The sequence below is a fragment of the Cibotium barometz genome, chromosome 12, assembly GCF_041138505.1.
Source record: "Cibotium barometz isolate CiBa-2024 chromosome 12, ASM4113850v1, whole genome shotgun sequence".
Taxonomy (NCBI): Eukaryota; Viridiplantae; Streptophyta; class Polypodiopsida; order Cyatheales; family Cibotiaceae; genus Cibotium; species Cibotium barometz.
The window spans coordinates 40,362,258-40,386,047 of NC_141057.1; the positions used below are offsets into that span (position 1 = coordinate 40,362,258).

Below are 23,790 nucleotides of genomic sequence, written 5' to 3' on the forward strand. Positions count from 1 at the left end.
ACATGCCATGTCTGGGGTACTTTGAACATACAATAATGTATATTGAAACTAACCTCCTCACTTGCAAGTTTTTGGTGGTTGAGTATGTGTTGGAAGTAGATTTGATCTTGGGACATAAATGGACTATTGCTGCCCAAGCACCACTGTGCTTTGCTAGCGATAGAGTCATCATGATGGTCAACGACAAGAAGTTAACAATACCATACTGCAAGGAAGAGAATCTAACTTTAATGGATATCTATGATGCTGAACGCAAAAGAATACCAGCCTCTTCCACAAAAGCCCCTCTACACAATGACCTACCATCTGCATCAACAACAACCAACTCCGATAAAGCCTCTACTCCATCAACCCCTTACGAAGTTTGATGCCAAAACCTCGCAACAACAATCAGCAACTATTCCTGAAGAATTTCCCAGATCCCAACCATCTAACTCTAACAGGGAACTCAAAGGAAAGGCCTCGGATCCTATGCATCTTCATCGACAAACCTCATCAAAGAAGACATCCACATGCTCAAAGGCCTCCTCATCAACAAGAGACTCTAATCTCATCATCATCAACAATGCCCATGAGTTTCAAACCTGCAGCCTCCGCGCCAAAAGTAGGGCCCCAAACCTTTCACCCCAAAAGAAAAATCCACCACGACAACCACAATCAAGATATCTTAATAGTATCAAAATGTGGGTGGAAAAGCAGCTACTTGTAGCTCAAGGCTACTATGAAGGTGCCAATCAAATTTGGGTGCCTCAATAGTCAAAACCTCTTCCACAACGTAACACTCGAAAGCTAAGGAAGAAGAAAAGTACTCCACAACACCTTCCACCACAAAAGCCTATGCGAGTTCCTCAAAGAACCCCACCAATGCAACAAGTGTGGATACCAAAAACATTGATGCAAGCGCAAGGGTACTACCAAAGAAATACCAAAGCTTGGGTCCCCAAGCGCATCACAAAGTCCCCTAAGCTCGCACAAAGAAGGAAGCCTCAACACCAAGCATATCGGCAACCAAATTACAATGTTCATCAAAGATGGGTGCCTGTGCATGTACGTCAACAACAAGGATACTATGATGGTGATTCCATCTTATGGTTGCCAAAATCGAACAATGTGAAGAAACCCTCACCACTGACTTCAACCCCAACAACTTCACTTATAGTTCAACAAGAGTGGAGACCCAAGAAACAGCAAGAAAATCCCTCAACCACTCTCGTGCATATACAGAACCAACACAAGAGCTTGTGTGTTCAAATAAACAATCAACAGTCTTCCCTATTGACTCGACATCATGTCAGCAACAACAAATTCAAGATCAAATACATAGACTTAAGAGCACATCAAGAACAAAATAACAATGCTCTTGTCACCCCTCTGGAAATGATAAATGATCCATCCTAAGCATGTGCAAACACAGGCTGTCAATCTCTGCAGTTTCACGTCTACAGATTCACGTCATGACTTTCGCGTCTACTATTTTATGTCATGACTTTCAGTCTGCAGATTCACGTCTTGGACTTTCACATCTGCTATTTCATGTCATGACTTTCACGTCTGCTCTTTCACATCATGACATTCACGTCTAGTCTTTCACGCCTCAGTGTTTCACGTCTTAGCGGTTCACATGGAGACAAAAAAAATTGAGGTCAAAATTTACAAATTCAAGGAGTTCCATCTCAAGGCTTAAGAACTTGTACTTTCACGATTTAAGTCTCATCATGGATTAAGCCATATCACACAATAGCCACTATATATTTGTTAAGCTTATTGTTTACTATTCTTTTGGCTAAATTAATGTAGCAGCTGCTCCATGAGTATGAATCCATACTCATGCACTAGAGAACATTTGCACCAATGTCTCACCAACAACAACTTCCACGTACATCTGTGGATGAGGGAGCCATGGTGGGCGGAAGCGTGGTCAATGGTACAACCCATCGCCTGGAATTTTCCTTCAAATTATAAACCTCTCCAAACGATGCCACCATTTTCACAAATCAATGATCTTCAATTCTTCGTGAAGATATCTATATTAGCCTCCCAAGTCGACGTAATTCTTTCAATCCTTACCAACAAGTCGCTACTTCAACACAGAGCAGTTCAATAAGAGTCTATATGACTCAATTCTTGTACTTTATGAAAATCTGCTTCTAAGAGCACTTAAATATACATAAAAACATAAAAAGCACATAGGTAGAAGAAGAGAGGATTAGGTCCTACTCAACAACATTTAACAAGAATTCCACCACACAAAGGAACATCATCACAAGCCAATTACTTCAAGTGATGAATGTCGCTTCAATGAATCAAATGAGGAACTAAGAATCACCATCTCGTTCTGATGATTAAGTCTTCGTTCCTCCGGATCCTTCTCTCTTCTTTCCCATTTTTAACATCTCTTAGTGTCCCCACTAACAAAAATCACATGTAACCTTGCCAATGATTGCCAAAAACAAAGTGAGCAAAAAAAAAACGCTCACACATAAAAATGCAATCATTCGCAAGCCTCCCACCCCGTTAGGAATTCTCAATACACCACTAATCTCTCCATTTATTAACTAGCTTTTCTTATCTCCTCCGGAGGAACAAAGACCATTGAACGTCATTCAACATCAAAGCCATCGACAAAGCTTATTCATTCTCCCCACACAAAAGTCTTCAACACGATCACGAGGACGTGATCGTCATCAGGAAGGGGAGAATGTTAATCTAATTCTAGAATTAATAAGAGCTACCGGCATTATCTTACATTAGGGAGTCACGATAGATACACCAAAGAGACATACATTCAAGATATCAAGCAATAGTGTCCAAAGCTACAACTTGGACGGGCGCCTGTAATGGTGTGACGGAGTATTTATGGTAATTCCCGCTTCAAGAGCGTGTGGTAGCAAGTTAGGATGAAGTCCTAAGTGATGTACTTAGTGGATGTATTATGAGAGTAGTCATTGTAATAGCATTAGGCCTCTTATGAGCCTAAAGTACCCGGTCGGCCATAATTTAAGTGAGTGTGAACACTTATGGCCATGTATATAAATGAATTTCTCTCATTATACAACATACTCTCCCATTGTGCAATTGAGTCTTGCTCTTGCTAATCTCTCTCCCTAATGCATGCTAGTGAGTGTGTGAGTGAAGTGAGGTGAGAGGAGGGACGAGGACCCATACTGCAACGTGGCGGTGTGACAACACTCGCGGGAGACACTGCGAAATTACTTCTCAAGGAGTTGTAGAGCTTGGAGACCTCGAGGATTACGAGCTCAACCATTGGAAAGATCCTCAAGACAGTTGCGGTTCACCAGGTAAGCTCTTTTTAGATGTGTTTCAAGGAGGATTAGGGTGAGCCTTAACAATTGAGCAAGGTCTTACCGCTTGGCTTATAGCTCAAGGGCAATGTCTATTACTTTACAAAAGCTTGGTTTGAAATCAACACATAAGATCAATCATCCATTCCAAAACAGTTTTCTTCATATAAATACATATTGATACATAGAAAATCACTCAATCCCATTGCCCTAGCATATGGTTTTATTTTTCTAGTGAAGTTGGTCTTTTTATTTGTTGCTTGGCTTTGACATACTTGGCGTTGGAAGATTCAAAAGACGATGGCATGGATAAACCACCAATGATCCAAAAACACAAAGATTAGGTTCAATTAGGCCTTCATTAGTAAAGATAATTCATTGTTATGAACTAAAAAATAAACCAACTTTGGAGTGATGAGATGATTTGAGCAAGATAGACTTGAAGAGAGCTCGAATCCTTTTAAGGACATGAATAGCAATGGATTCGCTTCAGTATGAAAGAATAACTGTCATTAGGTGTATTAACCATTAGCTACTCCCAAATTTACCAAAGTAGCTCTTTGAACTTGCAAACTGCTAAAAACACGACATAGCATCGTGCTTTGTCAAATCTAACCACACAACCGTGTTCGTGATGTGCCAAAACCCCAAGTACCAGATCAAGTTACGTTCTTTTTCTTTGTGTAGATGATTGGACCAATTTTTCCCAATTTTACTATCGTCTGATTTTCGACCTACCACCGCCAACAATTTATGCCCTTTCACTTCAATTTCGCCGAGTAGACGACGTGTCTATGAGATGGGATCAAGGCTCAGGCATTTCTTTGAGCAATGGTGTTGAGTGCAGAAAGAAATCTAGCCTCCACTGTAACTAGGTATGGCAGAAAAAGAAAAGAATGACTGAAAAAATGTAATTAAGTTAATGACAATGATTAATCATTCAATTAATAAGATTAATTAAGAGTAATGTAAGCATTCAAGTTATGACCCATGCTTTGATACCAATTGTCAGATATCATGGAGACTAAAACACATCAAGATAAGCCAAGGCTAATCATAATTAAAAGGGATTAGAACTTAAATACAAGTGATTAACTTAAGCAAATACGATTAGCATAATGACAACACAATGTAGGAGAAACGGAGAGTGTAATTCTTTATTAGAGTGAGCCTCTTTTATAGGCTAAGGACAAAGCATAAAATGCTAAAGGCATCTCTTCAAATCACTCCCAAATTCTCTCCGAAAATATCTCCACTCCATGATTCTCTCTCCAAGATTCTAGGTCCTTGATTCTCTCTTCATGACTCTAGCTTTGGTGGGCTGAATAGCATCCACTTGGCCACTAGCTAAAGTAAAGATTCCCTGGTAACCAAGTTGCTTTTCCAATGATTAATTACAATGATTAAAATAACCTTAGACCACACGACCCTTACATACACGAGTGACCAAGAATATTCGGTTAACGCTATGTCTACCAACACCTATGAGAAGAACACCTTATAAAAACACTCTATTTCATTGTACATGCATGATTCACAAAGTTTACGAGCCTTGCTTTTAATATATGGGTTTTTTCCTCTTTTATCTCCATGCTTTTGGACATTCAAACAATTCATGGATCATATGTAAGACCTTTTGGTCTCATAGGCCCTTTGAGTCTTTAGTGGACGTTGATCTCTCTCTCTCTCTTCCCTTAATTCAAGCCCCTTGCAAAGAAAATATCCTCATTTGCTTGTGCACTAGTCAAAAATATCCTCATTTGCTTGTGCACTAGTCAAAAATACGGTTAAAAATAATTAGAAGCTCCTCTCTCTCTCTCCCCAAAATGGAAGATCCTTACAAAGAAAACATCTTGTTTGCTTGTACAATGTTTCAAAAAAATGGTTAACAATAAGAAAATATCCTCCTGTTTGCTTATGCATTGGTTTAAAAAAAGGTTTAAAATAAGAAAATCCTACTTAGTAACTCCTCTCTCTCTCTCTCTCTCTCTCTCTCTCTCTCTCACACACACACACACACACAACACGCTCACACGCACGCACAAGACACTTTCTGTGGAGGAACTCTTCTCATCATTACCATCAAACTATCGCATAATTTAAGTGGATTAAAAGGCCAGTTACTTCTTGATAGTAGTAAGAGTTCCACTAAAACTTTGATGTTTTGAGAATCTAGAACAATAATAATCTCATACACAAGGTTGAGTCGTGAATATATGTATATCAAGTCATGCTCAGTATTTCTAGCCCTTGGGAACTTTCCTTCAATCTTTCATATTCGGCTAACCTTCATTTTTACTTCCCTCAAGTTAACTATGAGAAGGGAATTGCTATTACATTTTACATCTGAGGAGGAAAATAATGGTTGAGCCTCTTACACATACTTCAAAGTATATGTGCGACTATATGTACTTGATTCCCCCAGTACAAATAGTAGTTGCAAAGGTAAATGTGGCAGATGTGATGGTGGCAAGGGACAGCTACCCAGCCTCTGGCTCTCGCAAGTGATCATGTATGTCAGCATTGAAGCGTGACCAACATGTTTTACATGAATTTCATGGCCAAAAAACAAGAAATGAACCCCTCCTTCTATCCCAGTTCAAAAAGACTTGGTTCGATGGACTTGAAGCTTCCAAGCAGGTTTCAACATTTCTATTACTAAGCTTGCCCTCAGCATCCCACAGAAGACGCTAAAGCCCCACCTTGGGCATAGAGCTACGGAGTATGATCCCATGTTAATGGCACAAGAGCAGACCTTCCACCCTGCTATCAAAAGAATGGGTGAAACCTTCACATCTTTGGAGAAAGTTAATGAAATCTTGAAAACGGCACACTCAAACCCTTACAAGGCATGAAAAAGAATCATGACTAGGGGCAATCCCACCCTCCAAACACATCAAACCTGTTTGGGGCTTGATAGACCATGCTACATCTAAGCCACATAAATGAGTTGATAAAATGCAAGATGCACAGCGTTATGGATTCTAACCACCAGAACATCAAAACTTGACAAGTACAAAGAGCCCTGTACACTTACGAAGGCCTGGAGAAGCACTCATGACCAAACAGAGGTGGTGAAAACCTACACACGCTATATCCTTTAAAAAAGCCCCTCATACATGCTCAAAAATTTGCTTCCACGCCTTTAAAATGAAGACAATTTGTTTTATCAATATGGTACCACATATGGCAAAGCGTAAATGTCAACCAAAGGCAAAAGCAGTGCTTCCGCCAACACCTGAGAAGTTCCACCCTCTCCTGTTTTTTCCCTTGGCTTCAAGTCGATCTGGTTATTATGGAGAAACAACCACTCCTGGTCATCAACTGCAGACCAAACCTCTTCACTTTGGGGCATGGACCGAGTATGACTCAGCCTACTTGGGTCAATTCTGCTTTCTACAGCATGACTGGTCGGAGGAGCCAAATCACCTGCAACTGAAGCATTACCATTTCCTGCAGGCCTATTCACAACCAAGGACAGCCAACCATCTGCTCTACCATTAGCCTCCCTTGCTTTGTCATGGAATGCCTGATCATAGTTTGCAATCTCCAGCGACTGTTTACTACTAGAACTGCCTGCGTGTATGCTAAGAGTCCTTTGGAGCAGGTTCTCCATCTTAACGGTAGGGCAAGCAGCTTTGATCTCAGGTATCTTCCCATTCTTAAAGGTGACCACTCCATTGATGAGTTCAGTTCGTTGGATCTTTTTGGACCGCTTGTCCTTGTCTGTCGGCACAGGCAAGTGGATGCAAACCCCTTGTTTTATTTAAATTTACAGAAATCTACGGTACCACTACATGCACACATGCAAACCTTGGACCTCAACCAGGACCTAACAACAGAATATTTGCATGAGCAATGTGGCTTTCCTGGCAAAGTCTACAACCTAAAGGTAAAAGGTCTTTTGAGGTCTTGTTTGACTCAGCTGTGCAGGAGACATGTAATACAAATAAAGGCACTCTGTAAAAGGGGACTAGCTGGACACAAGAAGGGGAAAATTTGGAAGAAGCAAATAGGCACACAGGGGAGAGCAACTTACCATGTGAATCACCATTTGCATCACTGTCTCTCGTCCTCTTTTTCTTCTTGTCCTTGTATTTATGATTCTCTTTCTGCATGTTTTACAACGGGCAGCAATCAGAAAGCCTTACAATGAAGCATTGCAGTCAGCACAACTTCACAATGCAAACTTTATAGAGAGAAACTGTTTTCTTTCCTTTTCTGCTTTCTTGAACGGAAAAAGGAAGAGTGTTCACATGCTCCAAAGCAAAAATTACAACTGCATGTGAACTGGGCAAATGGACCGCTCAGCATAGGACCACAGGGTAAACAAAGGGCGTTGACATGCTCAAAAGCAAGGGTCTTTACTCAACTTTATACCCTCTTACAAGAGAATATTTGATTGGTACCTTGACAGCCCCCTTTCTTAAAGCTCAGTGTGTGGAAGCAAAAAATACAAGAGCATGTGAATTGGGCAAATGGAGTGCTCAGCATAGGACCACAGGCTAAACAAACATAAAATTAGGGGACATGTTACAAAGCCAGTTATCTACTTCCGCCTCAAACAAATCCTTATTGTAAAACTTTCAAGATGTTCATGACACTTTATAAGGATGTGGCTTGATAAAGATTAATGGTAGGCAGACCTGCACTAGGCCCGTGTTCATGGGTTCAGTTGTCAATGTGTCAATTGGATGAATACCATGTTGAGCCTATCCAATGAAAATTTTGGTATAATGGTCACGACTCATAATGTACTGAAGATTTGCCTAGCCTTTTAGAGTAATTCCATTATGTAGGCCACTGCTCGGGCCTGCTCAAAGCATGTCTCACTTATTAAAGCTCTAAATTATTATTCCCATGCATTGACTTCTGAGCCTAACCCTCGGCTGCTTTGGCAATCAAACAAATTTTGTCAAGAACAGGCTTCTCGAACTATTCTTCACCTAGTTGGAGATAAGAGTTCACTATTCCATCCCCACAAGTTGAGTTCACTATTCCATCCACACATGTTGAGTTGAAGAAGGGCAAGACAAAAAGAGGGATGAGCACAGAGGGGAGGGATTTGAATGCTTCTAGTCCATGGAAAGAAAGGAAAGGACCTCTCTTTCTACTCTTCTATTTTATAAAAGTATTCTCATCACCTCAGCAAGACCCTCAATCTGTGCTTCTCGCGGTCTGACAGGAGGAGCACCGGTCCAATCTCTCTTGACTTGATAGATTCTATGTGGATGAGTGGGCTTGCGGTCGCGGGGGCATGATTGGTATCTTGGCGGGCACTACCTTCTGGGATCATGCTCGAGTCATTCTGTCCTTGGAGAACCCCTAGAAGCAAGACAAGAACTTGAGCACTAGGATTCCGGACAGCCTCATACAAGACCCTGAGATCTACAGCAGGATAGAGGAGATATGGGAGGGACTAGATTTCATCTTAGGTTCTGCCACACGCACCTTGGATGCGGGCCTCGACGAGATCAGCATTTTTTTGCAGGAGGTAGCATAGTAGAATGGCAGGATTTTGTGAGCAAGAGAGGTGCATTTGGAGGGGTCTTGCTTCTCTCCAGCGTCTCCATGAGAGTTCCCTCACTAGCCCGTGGATAGAGAGTCAGCTTGCTACCACCCGTATGGAGATCAGATCCATAGAGGAGAGGAGGGTGGAGTATAGATATCATGCTAGAGCATCCTTCTGAACCCAGGCTGGAGATAGCGTCACTCGGGATTTCTTTGAGATTGCAAGCCCTCACAGACGGAGAGATAATATTCGCAGGTTGCGAGGCCAGGATGGAGCTATACCCCCCCCCCCCCCCTCTATTGGTCATGTCCACTCCCGGCTAGTTCAGGTGTGAACACAGCTTACTCACGGGCATTTTTTCCCCGTGACTGGACAGGTTTTTCCCCGTGTGAACACCCTTATGTGTGTTGGGCACTTATTGAGTACATCTTTTCCAGCAATCTCACGTTTCTTTGTGCTTGAGGTTGTGTGTGTGTGTGTGTGCAGGCTAGCTGCCCTCCTACCCAACATTGGTATCAAAGCCTCGTTAGGGTTAGGGTTACACCCTGCTGCCCTCCCAACATTAGGGTTACGGTTTTGTTGCTTACTGCACTGAGCACTAAACATCACACCTGCTGTGCTGCTGCCCATCGATTGTACCTGTATTGCGCCGACCGTACACTGTTGTACGCTGTCTGCTGTGCGCCGCCGCCAACTGTACCTGTGCCACCGCCGCCCAACTGTACCTGTGCTGCCGCTCATCGACTACCTACGCCGCTGCCCTCGCTGCCCAACGCCACCTGTTTGTACCTGCACTTCACCAGAACTGCGCCGCCCTACCTCAGATCTGCGCCGCCTGCCACAGATCTGCATCGCCTGCCTCCGCCCCTGCGTTGCCGTATTGTGCTGCCTTGTGTACCTACCCGTACTGTTGTACCCGCCGAATGTGCTACTGTACCTGCACAATTGAAGCTGCTCACACTTTGGGGTATTTTGCTATTTTTTCAAATACTCAGAAATTGCTAAATACACTGCATTATTTTTGGGGCTTTTCAACATTGAGCTCAAAATTGCACATTTTTGACCTGAAATTGCACATTTTGTTTGTTGAAATTTGGGGCTTTTCACCATTGAGCCTGCAATTGCAACATTGGCACACATTGGCATTGATTTCAGCAGATTTGGTGCATAATTGCACTAGAAATTTGGGGATATTGGAGAAATTGGCACAATTTTGCAGAAATTGGCACTATTTGCAAGTATTTTGGGTATTATAGACACATTTACTTGGCATTTTTGGGTATTACAGACACATTTACTTGGCATTGGGGTATTTCCCCCAATTTTTGGGCATTACAACATTTGGTACAGTTGACTCCTGTTCAGATTTGGTCTAATTGGCTGCCTTAAAATTGGGGCTTTTCTACATTGAGCCCATCTTTGCAGCATTCGACCAATTTACCTTTGATTTTGCCAGGATTTGAGCACTTGCAGATTTCACAGGTGTCAGCTGATCGTGTTTTTCACAGCACATGTATACATTTGTGGTTTGCTGCAGTATATGTATGCCATTGTGGACAGTATATGTATGCCATTGTGTGGACACTTTGACTGATTTGCATCATCATGCAATACACTTGCAGATTTGGGACATGCATATGTATTTCTCGTGGTGAAGGAGTTCCCTTTCAGTCCATTGATTATCCTGCTATTTATCTCCCGCATTCTTACAATTTTGCAGGGCATTGCCTACTTGTGGTGACTTGTGACAAATTTGTTGTGTTGTCATGGCCGACAGTAATAATGACCTCTTTGGAATGCTCCCTCAAGAGGACAAGCTCAATGGGAATAACTACCCTATGTGGGCTTATATGATGCGTCATGTATTGGTTGCCAAGAATGTATGGCTATAGGTGGATGGCACTGAGGAGCGCACTTGCTCCAGTGGAAGGTGAAGTGATTCCCGCTCACCCTCCTGCAGGTTCACCTCCTCGTCCTCCTCCTACTCAACAGCAGCATACTTGGGATGCTAGGGATGCTCAGGCCCATGCGTTGATTGCTCTCTCGTGTCGCAAGCATATCATTCCGCACATTTGTTCTTGCACCACTGCAAAGGGTGCTTGGGATACCTTGGCGCCGTTGTATTCAGGTCGCAATGAGGCTCATGTAGCTTACCTTCGGAGCAAGCTTGAGACCGACCGCATGCTTCAAGGTGACTCTATCAATCACTACCTTACGCATGTGAAAGACCTACGAGAGCAGCTCATTAACATTGATGAGGTCTTGACCGATGGCTATCTTATTCAGACAGTTTTGCGTAATTTGCCCAACTCTTATCAGACATTTGGCACCACTTTGCGGTTGTTGGCTGGCAATGCACCTAATGCGGTCACTTTTGACAACCTTGTGACTCTCTTGCTTAGTGAAGAGCTATCTCATTCCAACAAGAACAACATGATGTCTGTTGAGTCAACAATGGCTGATCCCTTTCGTGGCAATAGATTTGGGCCTAAACCTAACCCATCAAATCCTCCCAAGACAGAGGACAAGCCTGAAAAGAAAAAGCGCTGTAGTTATTGTAGGAAAACAAGGCACACCATAGAGGAATGGAGGAAGCGTATTGAGAGCGAAAAGAAGAAGAAGCTGGCATCTTCTTCCACAGGTGCAGATCAGGCCAATTTGGCTACACATGTATCAGCCTTGATCCTTACATCTTCAGAGATGTCTTTCTGATGCCGTTGCTTTTGATGACTATGCTCTATAGTCTGTACTCCTTGGTATGCATTGTCTACCAGATGCATTTCAGGGGGGGATTTTACTTGCCCACATGCAGTTGGTGATGCCTCATGGTCACTTATGCTTGTTGACCCTTATGCTTGTCTATGCTCGACGCTTGCCATACATGCCACTGATCATGGCATCGCTGAGAGTTTACCCATCCTCTCATAGCATTGGCTGATGCCCGCCTCGAGCCCCCACTTTTTCTCCCGATTTTTAGCTTTTCCCATTACTGAATTTTTACTTTTATCAGCCCTACCATTGCTGATTTTTCCTCATCGGATCCTCCATTGATGAGTTTCCCTCTTGCAGCTTACATTGCATGTCTCACAGGCATGACTTCTGAATCTTGTTGCCTTTACACATGCGTATATATGCTACCTCTTCTTATGTTTATCACTGGTGCAGTTACAAAGCTATGCTTTGCTCTCCTGTTGTCATTGATGTGGATTACATGCAGTTCAGCTTGGCATTTGGTGCTTGCCTTCAGGGTGATATTATGCAATGCCTCTTGATTTGATGCAGTTGATGTCCACATAATCTTTGCCATGCATTTCAGGTGATGCGTTTATGTACTACTCTCCTCTAGCATTAGCACTATGACATTGGGGCTTCTCTATTTCCCCGTCATATAGTGCTTGCTTTTCCCATTGGCACTACAGTTCATCTTTGCTATCGTGATAACTCTTACTGTGGAGCATACTGCGCGGCAGCATTCACAACTTTATCACCCTGCTTCCAGTTTACACCGTTCACTTGAGGGGGATTTGTTGGTCATGTCCACTCCCGGCTAGTTCAAGTGTGAACACAGCTTACTCACGGGCATTTTTTCCCTGTGACTCGACACAAGTTTTTCCCCGTGTGAACACACTTATGTGTGTTGGGTACCTTGCCCTAGGCTACTATATGTACTCACTTGTACTTTCATTTGATTATTATTGAGTACATCTTTTCCAGCACTCTCACGTTTCTCTATGCTTGAGGTTGTGTGTGTGTGTGTGTGTGCAGACTAGCTGCCCTCCTACCCCCCCCCCCCCCCCAAATGTGAGCCATTGCCACGAATTTCTTCACAGCCCTCCTCGCGGGTGCCCCATTATCCTCACAAGTGGTGGATGCGCGAGAGGGTCTGGTGGCACACGAGAGGTGTGGTTCCCCCCACTCTTCGGACCTTCTTATTGACTCCCTTCACAGCAGAGGAGCTGGCGGAGGCCATGACGGCTCTTCCTAGGGGCAAATTCCCAAGGACGGACGGGCTTCCAATTTCCTTCTTTCTTTGCCACTGGGATCTCATGGAAGGCAGCCTTCGAGCAGCCTTAATGAGATTATGACTACATGCAACATGCTAGAGAGGCTCTATGAGGGTCTGATTCACTTGATTCCTAAGGAGGAGTGTGGTGACAGATCAGAGATTCGGCAATGGAGACCCATCACCCTCCTTGGGACCGCCTACAAGATTTTGGCCAAGGCCATCAGCCGGAGACTTCAGCTTTTTCTCCCCGACTTGATCCAGGACACTCAGACACGTTTTGTTCAAGATCGTAGCATTCTTCACTTTCCGGTGTGACAGATTCCCCCTTTCCCGCTTGGTACGGAAGGGTTGTCCATTGGCACCATACCTCTTCCAATTTGTCGTCGAGGCCATGAGCAATTTTCTCTCGGCTCAAGAGACGGGGCTCCAGGGATTGTGTCTCCCCATCGGTACTCATCAGCTGCTAGACTCAGAGTTTGCAGACGACACAACTTACTTATCCAGAGATTGGGGAGTATGACACATCAGCATAAAAAGGATGTGATGGGGAGTGTGACACACAATGAGATAAGATAAGAGTGGGCTAAGAGATAGTTCTCATAGGAAGCAACAAATCCCAACAAAAACCCTCCCACTCCACTTGTATGATTTGTTTGCATGGCAAGCAACACAGAGAGCCCTTCCCTCATGAGGCTACTCATCCGGCTTCTCACATCCTGGAACTTATACATATGGACTTGTGTGCTCCCATACCAAGGGTGGTGCTAGGTACTTCATGCTTATTATTGGTGATTTCTCACATAAAGTTTGGGTGTATCTCTTGGCAGAAAAATCTCAAGCTTTCTTCCGCTTTCAAGAGTGGGTGGCTCTGGTCGAGAATGTGACCACATAGAAGGTTCGACAAGTTTGTTCGGCCAATGGAGGAGATGACAGCATCTGCATCAACCATAACAGCTCACGCAAGTATCCAAATATGCCTAGTACTCAGCCTCCTCAGTAGAAGAAATTGATATTGTATCTTGCTTCTTGGATCGCCAGGAAATGAGCCTGAAACCTAAAGTGAAGCAATAACCATAAGTGGATTGCATGGTAAGACGATAGTCCAAGGTACCAGATAAGTATTGAAGAACCCTGGGAGCGGTCTGCCAAAGAGAATGTTGAGCAGTTGAAGAGAACACTGACACTGTAAGAAATGTCGGCCTAGTATAAGTCAAGTGAATAAGAGAACCCAAAAGCCTCTGGTACTCTGTACTGTCCTCAAAGATGGGAGTAGAATCTTCTCAAGAAAGCTTGGAGTTAGGATCCATTGGACAAGAAAGAGGACGGCACTCGATCATCCGAAATATCTCCAAGAGCTGCTGTAGATATTCGTTCCAGCTAAGGAAGTCTCCATTAGGAATCTGATAGACCTCCATACCAAGAAAGTAGTGGAGAAGTCCTAAATCAGTCATCTCAAAAGTGAGCTAAATCTAACTGGAGCTGTTCGATCTTAGCAAGATGAGAGCTAGTGATCAACAAATCATAAACATATAAGACAATCACACAGATCAAAGCATCCTGAGCAAAGGCATAGAGATTGCTATTTGCAAAGCATCTTTGGAAGCCAAGGGAAAGAAAGAATGCATCAATCTTATCATACCATGCCTTCGGTGCCTATTTCAAACCATAAAGGGCTTTGTGCAATCTGTACACCTTACCCTGGTGTCCAGGAACTTGAAAACCTTGAGGCTGTTCAACATAGACCTCCTCATGTAAGTCGCCATTGAGAAAGGCAGACTTGACATCCATCTGATAAACCGGCCAACGAGGATGAACGGAGAGAGCAAGAACTCTCCGAATAGTGGTGTATCTTACTGTTGTTGGGGTAAAGGCGTTATGCCCACCCTTATAGTGTGTACAAGCCCATAAGTTATAGTACATAGTACACTTAGTACTTTTAATGTACTAAGTGCACTATGTGTACTAGTGCAATATACATGTGTGATAGGGGAGTCACACACTCATGCTATTATGAGTTGACTTATCCCCACAACTCTCTCTCTCTCTCTCTCCCTTGCTTCTCTGTGTATGTCTCCCATGAATGAACCTAACCCTAATTCTCCCATCAACTGGTATCAGAGCCCTGGTTTTGTTCTTGAGTGCTAAATCACTAGCTTGTAGGGGTTTCCTCTCTGACGCAGGCAGGCAGCAGCTCGACTTCTCCCATTCAGCAGCCTGTGTGTGAAGAGGCCAGAAACAACCAAAAGGCTGCTGAGCAAGTAGCCCACGCTGCCCAGCAGGCAGCAGCCACGCTGCCCAGCAGACGCTTGGTCACAAGCGGTGAACGTAGCAGTGCACGGGGTGTAGACTGTCGCTAGGCGAAGCATGCGAATTCGTCAACCTGGCGACAGCAAGTCGTTGGTGATCATTGACACGAACGTGCGCTTGCAGCAACGCATTGGGCGGATAAGCGCTACTAGGCGAAGGCAATAAGCGCTCAGCAGCGAGCGAACACGTCTATGAGGCGAACTCAGGCGAACACGCTTCAGACATTCTTGCAGGCGTACGGTGTGTGCGCTTACAGCTTGTAGTTCCCTCTGTCAACGTCCCCGGTGCTTTCACGCCACGCAGGCGTTGGGCGGATACGCCTGGCCACAAGGCGCTTATTGCTGCGAGCGCTTATTGCTCCGACTGTGAAGCTAGGGGGGCAGCATGGCAATCTGGTTAACCAAAGACCTTCCCATGATGTAACCAGGCGCAGCCAGCGCTTCATAGCAGCAGCAGCCAGCTATCCGTACAACTGGGAAGCGTGAGGAGTCCTTCATCAGCACAATTCTTTCTGCAGCAAAATCATCACCCCCCCTTTTCCTGCAACAGCCTGCAAATTGAAGAAAAATTAGAAATTACAAGGTATTTTCCTCAATTTTTTTTTTGGGATTTGCAATTGAGCAAGTACAATCAACAATTGAGCAGATACAGGTGTCGAATTGCTCAATTTTGAGCAAAATTGGCAAAATTGGGTGACATTGGTCACAATCAGGATCAATTTGCAGGAAATTGGTCACAATCAGGATCAATTTGCAGGAAATTGGATGTCAAAATTTGGGGCTTTTGATGTAATTGTGCAATTAAGCACTCATACATGCTGTATGATGTGAGAAATCGCACATTTGGGCAAAATTGCAGCAAATTGCAGTGCAAATCAAGGGGCTTTTGTGCCGATTGGGTTGATTTGCATGCAGGCGATCGCATTTGATGCTGTGGATAATGTGTTGATGCCTTACAAGCACTCAATGTGCCTGTAAATCAAGGGGCTTTCATTATTTGGATGTATATGTGGCCAGGGGGAAGCATCGTGAACACTCTGGATGCCTTCATGTGCGTCAATGTACCATGTATGATCAGCAATTGATCTTAAATCAAGGGGCTTTTCAAGTTTGTATGCTTGTTGAGCTTGGCAAAGCAGCAGGCAAGACATTTATGCCTTGAATCCTCAAAAATCAGCTTGCAGTCAAGGGGCTTTTGCCCAATTTCTGTTCGGGACTGTTTTATGCAGTGTTCGGGACTGTAAAAGTCTGATTTTTACTCATTTAAACAGCCAGGAGAGCATTTATTGCTACTGTACCTGCTGGTACAGATTTGGCACAGCTTTGTGCAAGTTTTGGCATGGCTGTACATTGTTTTGAGTGACCAAAAGGTTCAATTTCAGTTGCTGTACTTGCCGGGACAGGTTTGGTACAACATTGGTGAGCACTTGGTACTGCTGTACAGTACTTTGGAAGGGCAAAAGAGCACATTTGAGGTGCTGTCCAAAATCTGCAGCAACCAGATTTTGGTGTTTTCATCACATAAAGTGGGAGAAAAGTTGCATTTGTGCTTCCGCAGTGGGAGATAAAGCTTGGGAGAACATTTGTGAGCACTTTGTGTGCTTTTTGGTGCAGTGTTTGCACATTTTCCAGGGAGTCAGGCATTGACAGGTTGCATATTGCTATGGCAACCACAGGTGAGAGCTCTTCATTGCTTCACATCAAGAAGCTTGAAGGCTCGCATAATTATGATATTTGGCAAACCCAGTGCTACAATGTGTTGCTCCAGAAAAAGCAGCACAAGCCTATCAAAGAAAGGGGTGTAATGCCCGCTTCTCTTACTGCTGAAGAGTGGGAAGATATGGATGAGCTGGCAAGATCTACTATCATGTTGTCTGTGTCAGACTCATTACTTTTCAGCATTCGTGAAGAGAAGACAGCTTGGGGAATGTGGCAGAGATTGCAGGACTTGTATGCCCAACAAAGTGCCTCAAGCAAAGTGTATTGGTTGAAGAAACTCATAGGTCTTCAGATGAAGGAAGGGGCATCTATGACAGCCCATCTCAATGAGTTTAATGGTATTGTCAGCCAGGTCATCAATCAAAAGTTGGCAATGGACGATGAGTTCAAAGCCACTTTTTTGTTATGCACTTTGCCAGAGAGTTGGGACACATTCAGGACAGCCACTAGCAATTCGAATGCTATGCTGTCATATGCAGATGTTGAGGGTGCTCTTCTTCAAGAAGAGATGAACAGGAAAAACAACTCTGTTGGAAAGTCCAATGCAATGAATGCACGTGGGAGATCCCAGCAAAGGGGGAAAAGCCAAGAAAGGGGAAGGAGCAAGTCTCGCTCCAAAAAGGATTTGGAATGCCATTATTGTGGCAAGAAGGGACACATTAAAAAGCAATGCTACAAATGGAAAAATGATCAAAAAGAAAAGGGAAAAGGCAAAGACAAAGAGAAAGATGAAGCCAAAGATGTAAAGCCAAAGGGCAAAAGTGGAGTCAAGATTGAAGAAATCAATGTGTCACATGCAGGTGGCAGTGAGGATGAGGTCCTCTTTACGTCTTCACTTGATGCCCATTCACTTCTTACAGGTGGTCATGGTATGCACTCATGGATCATTGATTCAGGTGCCTCCTTTCATGTCACACGTTGCAGAGACTTGTTTGTCAGGTATACTGCTGGCAATGAAGGAGTGGTTTATTTGGGTGATAACCATGCATGCAAGATTCTTGGCAGAGGTGATGTGAGGCTTGTGTTTTCAGATGGCTCACAGCTTATGCTCCATGATGTCAGGCATGTGCCTGAGATCAAGAAGAATCTGCTTTCTACTGGACAGCTTGATGATGCTGATTATGTTACCACATTTGGTCGTGGAAAGTGGAAAATTAGTAAGGGCTCACTGGTTGTTGCCAGAGGCTCTAAGGTGGACACTCTTTACTTTATGCATGCAGGTGTTTGTCACCATGCTAATGTAAATGCAACCGAGCTGCCGGAAATTTCTATGTGGCATAGCCGGTTGGGACACATGAGTGTCAAGGGAATGGAGCAATTGTCTCGTTTGGGTTACTTGCCTTCTCTAAAGTTTTCAAGTTTTCAGTTTTGTGAGCATTGTATATATGGTAGGCAACTACAGTGCCCCCACAAGAAAGCTCTTGGACAGAAAGATGCTCAGTTAGAGCTTGTGCATACTGATGTATGTGAGATGCCTCAGCTTTCTTTGGGAGGGGCAAAATACTTTGTGTCTTTTATAGATGATGCCACACGCAAGGTGTGGGTCTATCCTCTTCGTTTGAAGAGTGATACATTCTCAGTGTTTCAGAAGTTTGTTGCTCATGTTGAGAATCAAACTGGCAAAACACTGAAGGCTTTGCGTTCCGACAATGGTGGAGAGTATATGTCCAAACAGTTTCAGGACTTTTGTGATGCTAAAGGCATCAAGAGGGAGCTCTCTACTCCTTATGATCCTCCACAAAACGGGACAGCAGAGAGGATGAACAGGACCATACAGGAGAAGGTCCGTTCTATGTTGTCACATGCTGCATTACCTCATGGTTTTTGGGCTGAAGCTGTTATGACAGCCGTTCACCTTATAAACAGGTCACCTAACACGAGGCTTGGTGGGAAAGTGCCAGAAGAAGTATGGACAGGGAAGCCTCCGTCATACAAGCACTTGAGAGTGTTTGGTTGCGTTGCGTACGTGCACATACGCAGGGAAATGCGCACCAAACTTGATCCTAAGTCTCACAAATGCATATTCCTAGGATATGGTGACAGAGGTGAAATGGGTTATAGACTTTGGGATCCCGTGAATAGAAAGATCATACGCAGCAATGATGTCATTTTTGATGAAACATGCATGTATAAGGAGCCTGCAAGGCAACAGGAGCCTAGCAGAGTCATCTTTGATGATGATGGACATCATGGACAACAACAAAGGGCTGTAAATCAGCCATTACAGCAGGAAAACCAGCCCTTAAATGGTGCTGAAAATGGTCCAAATGGACAGCCAGAGATGGCAGAAGATATCCCTATGGATATACCACAGTTGGAGGAGATACCGGGCATGATTTTTCAGCCTTATGGCATGGAACAGGAGCCACCAATGGGTGATATACAGGCTGGACAGCAACCTGCAAATGATGGTCATTGGGTACGGAGGTCCACTAGACCCTCCAGAGCCCCTGACAGGTTTGTTCCAGGGGTTGACTACTTGATGCTCACTGACTGTGGGGAGCCCTCATGTTATAAAGAGGCTTTATAGAGGGCAGACAAAGCTCTATGGGAGCGTGCCATGAAGTCAGAGATGGATTCTCTGCATAAAAATGGAACATGGAAGTTGGTGCCTTTGCCTGCAGGCAAGAAGGTTTTGCCATGCAAGTGGGTATACAGGCTCAAAGTTGCACCAGATGCAAAGCCAAGATACAAAGCCAGGTTAGTGGCTAAGGGCTTCAAGCAGGAATATGGTATGGACTTTGAGGAGATCTTCTCTCCAGTGGTCAAAATGACCACACTTAGAGCTGTGTTGGCTTTGGTTGCGCATGATGATCTGGACTTGATTCAGATGGATGTGAAGACTGCTTTTCTTCACGGTGATCTCCATGAGGAGATATATATGCAGCAGCCAGAGGGTTATGCAGTAAGTGGAAAGGAGAAGCTTGTATGCAAGCTGAAAAAGAGTCTTTATGGGCTCAAACAGGCACCAAGGGAATGGTATCATAAATTTGATACATTCATGAAATCACAGAAATTCAAGAGAAGTGACATAGATCACTGCTTGTACACCAAGAAAGCTTTGGATGGCAGTCTATTGATTCTCATTTTGTATGTTGATGATATGTTGATTGCCGGGAAATCTCGTAAGGAGATGGATGCATTGAAGCAGAGGCTGCATCAAACCTTTGATACGAAGGATTTGGGTGATGCAAATCACATTTTGGGTATGCGGATACTTCGGGACAGAAATCAGCATGTGTTGTATTTGTCTCAGAAGGAATACATTGGCAAAGTCTTGCAGAGGTTCAATATGGACGGGGGGAAGAAAGCTAGTACTCCTTTGCCTCCATATGTGAAACTCAGTGCTATGGACAGCCCACAGTCAGATAGAGATAGGGCTGATATGGCCAAGATTCCGTATGCTTCAGCTTGTGGCAGTCTCATGTATGCCATGGTTGCTACTAGGCCGGACATTGCATTTGCAGTGGGAGTGGTTTCTAGATACATGGCCAACCCTGGCAAGAAGCATTGGGAAGCAGTGAAAGGTGTCATGAGATACCTGAAGAGCACACAGGATTTGTGCATTTGCTTTGGCAAACAGGATGCATTAGTGCATGGTTACACGGATTCGGATTATGCCGGTCATCCAGATAACCGGAAGTCTACTACCGGTTATGTGTTTACATTCACAGGAGGTGCTGTGTCATGGATATCCAGGATGCAGAAGTGCACAGCCTTATCTACTACAGAGGCCGAGTATATTGCAGCCACAGAGGCTTGCAAGGAGGCATTATGGCTATCTCGGTTAGTGGTTGATTTGGGCTATACAGGGGATATTCCATTGTTGCATTGTGACAGTCAGAGTGCCATCCAATTGGCAAAGAACCCTGTCTTTCATGCAAAGACGAAGCATGTGGATGTGAAGTATCACTTCATCAGAGAGGTGATAGAAAACAAGCAAATTCAGCTTGTTAAGATTCATATGGATGACAACCCGGCTGATCTGTTGACGAAGAGTTTGCCTCCGGAGCGGTTTGCTCATTGCAGACACTTGATGGGCATTGGATGAGGCCAGTTTCAGCCTTGATATGGCCTTGTATACTATCATGTACATGCTGATTTTTCTTTTCCTTTACTTAAGGGCACTTTGCCTTTAAGTGGGAGGTTGTTGGGGTAAAGGCGTTATGCCCACCCTTATAGTGTGTACAAGCCCATAAGTTATAGTACATAGTACACTTAGTACTTTTAATGTACTAAGTGCACTATGTGTACTAGTGCAATATACATGTGTGATAGGGGAGTCACACACTCATGCTATTATGAGTTGACTTATCCCCACAACTCTCTCTCTCTCTCTCTCCCTTGCTTCTCTGTGTATGTCTCCCATGAATGAACCTAACCCTAATTCTCCCATCAACTGTAGGGGCAAAAGTTTCCTCATAGTCAATACCCTCAATCTAAGAATACCCATTTGCAACCAATATGGCTTTGTGTTTGTCCAAAGAACCAACGGCATGAAACTTGGTCTTAAAGACCCACTTGACCTCAATGACATGCCTATGTAAAGGCTGGTCCACAAGCTCCCATGTACCATTCCTTTCAATGAAATCAATCTTGGCCTCCATGGCCCCCCGCCATCAAAAAGAGCAAGAACCTCTTTCGCTGTAGTAGGCTCATATAACTGCACCACTTTACTCATCAAGGCGAGGTTACAAGAATGACAAAGCTGCTGTAATCTCTGTGCCCTTGTCAAAGGTGTTGCTGAGGAGTCAGTAAGCTGATGAAGATCAACATCTAAGAGAATTGGGTAACCTGAGGGTAATCCTCGGTCGCACAGAAACAATAGGAGTAGGAGAAGCTTGAGGGTGGACAAGCAGGGGGTGCTGGGAAAGAAGAGGAAGAAGCGGGAAGATGAGGAACCCTGGGGTGAGATTAGGAATCATTGGACGAGGGTTCAACAAAGTGAACATCGTGGGAAATCACGAAGGACTTCTTCTCCGGATCCCATAATCTATAAGTTTTGGATTGAGAGCTATAACTAAGGAATTTGCACTTCCTAGATTTGGGATCAAATTTGGACCTGGCAAAATCAAGGATATGAGCATAGGCCTCACAGCCGAAAACCCTGAGATGTGAAACGAAAGGTTTCTGTCGTGAAAAAGCCTCCCCCGGTGTCATATTAGCAACCGTCTTTGTGGGGATGTAGACAACAGTGATCACAACTTCTCCCTAAAAAAAAGGGAGGAAGATCGGAAGAAGAAAGCATGGTACAAGCCATCTCTTGAATAGTCTTTGTTGCGGAGTGCCAAGTGTCCGTCGTTCCTAAAACTCTGAACCTCCTGAGGCGATGTTGGAGAAAACTTCCGTCTTCTTCCGTGGAAGAGAACCCCCTGCTGCTGCCCATTGAAGCCCAAATCTTTATGTACTCCTTTGATGATGGATGTCATTCTTCCCCAGAGAATTCATGGGCAAACATGTATGCCTTGCAGATGCAAGACTGACTACTAAGATGACTGCTATGCAAGCCATGTGCAACCCTATATGCTATGCAAGACTGCAAATGGATGGGTTACTACCTAAGGGAAAATCCCTAAGGATGGCCTGTAAGATTTTGAGAACTGGGTTTAACTGTGCGGAAGCAATTAACATGATGACTGACTGAATGAGTGACATGTGAGAGATTGACCATCGTAAACACAACTTTAGGCTGACTAAACTTCACTTAATGATGCTTAAGAAATAGACAGATAGTGTCAATGCAATGCAATGCAGCTATATTAAATGAATGGGTTTACAATGAGATCTAAATAGATCTATGATGTTGTCCTAGATGAAGATCCTTCTCGGGATGAGATGGATGAGCTGAATGCTGAAGATGAGGACTGTTCCTTGCTCCAATGCTGAGGTCCACCCTTCGATGCCAGCTTCCCTCTATGTAGGAGGTAGGAATGATGACTTATATGCTGAATATGCTGCCTATGGTGCTGAATATGCTGATTTGATGACTATCGGCTGGATGAGCTGCTGTCTCACTGACTTTCCCTTGTCTCCTGGGAACGGAACGCTGAAGGGAATGCTTGGAACTAATGCGATGCTGACTGTATGCTGAAACGCTGATGTACTGATGCTGAACTGATGAACAGATGACGAACTGATGCTCTCCTTGTTGCCTAAGAAGGAAACGCTGAGGAGAGGATGATCAATGCGTTGCTGATCTGAGATCTATGAACTGAACTGAGATGGACTGAATGGATGCGCTTCTTATATATATGTGGGAATAATGTTGGTCGGCCAGCCTTGCTGCTGTCGGCCAGTTCCTAGATGCTCACGACCTGCCATAAATGCATATCTGTTGTCGACTGGTCACAACATGCTATCGGCTGGTCATACTGCTGTCGGCTAGTGCTAACTCCCGACCTGATGCTAATGAATGCCTTATATGCTCATGATGACTAAAGTACTAATGTTGGTGCTGAAACACCCCCATATACATGCTTATGCTGATATATGCTTGAATAATACTTAAATGTCCTGATTAATGCTTGATGATGCCATGCCACTTGTACACCTGATGGGTGTGCACATGACAGTGTGCATTCATTTGTTCATTTGATTTATGCTTGTGAGTATATTTGTATGTGTGCCAAGGGTCGGGAATGCCCGGTTCAACCCATGGACGAGTATGTGTGCACGTGTTTGTGTCTTTTGACATATAATGGGTGCGTATTGATCTTGACAGGAAGAGAATCATGGTGGGAAACTCCTGCCTGAGGGCGACTCTAGAGGTGCAAGGGTGGGAGTATCTGCCAAAGAGGTCAAACCCAAGGTCACTTTATGTGAAGGGTGAAAACCGTCAGAGCAAGATGCTCCCCAAAGCCAAGCACAAGAGAAGAGGAGGACATTCCGCATGAAGAACCATGTCTCAAGAGCTAGAGAGAGAAGAGCTAGGGCCACAGCAAGAAA

At 44.1% G+C, this 23,790-nt stretch overlaps 1 protein-coding gene across 1 annotated transcript in view; it reads right to left on the bottom strand.

Annotated features, from left to right (window-relative positions):
• Window positions 1-6,374: 6,374 nt before the first annotated feature.
• The window catches only part of LOC147633400 (uncharacterized), a 30,784-nt gene continuing 13,368 nt past the window's right edge, over window positions 6,375-23,790 (bottom strand). The window contains exons 3-4 of the mRNA XM_086806466.1: window positions 7,342-7,414; window positions 6,375-7,028 (exon numbers count right to left, since the gene is read on the bottom strand). Coding sequence (XP_086662592.1) covers window positions 6,472-7,028; window positions 7,342-7,414 — 630 coding nt within the window. The 3' untranslated portion in view covers window positions 6,375-6,471. The remainder of the gene's footprint in view (window positions 7,029-7,341; window positions 7,415-23,790) is intronic.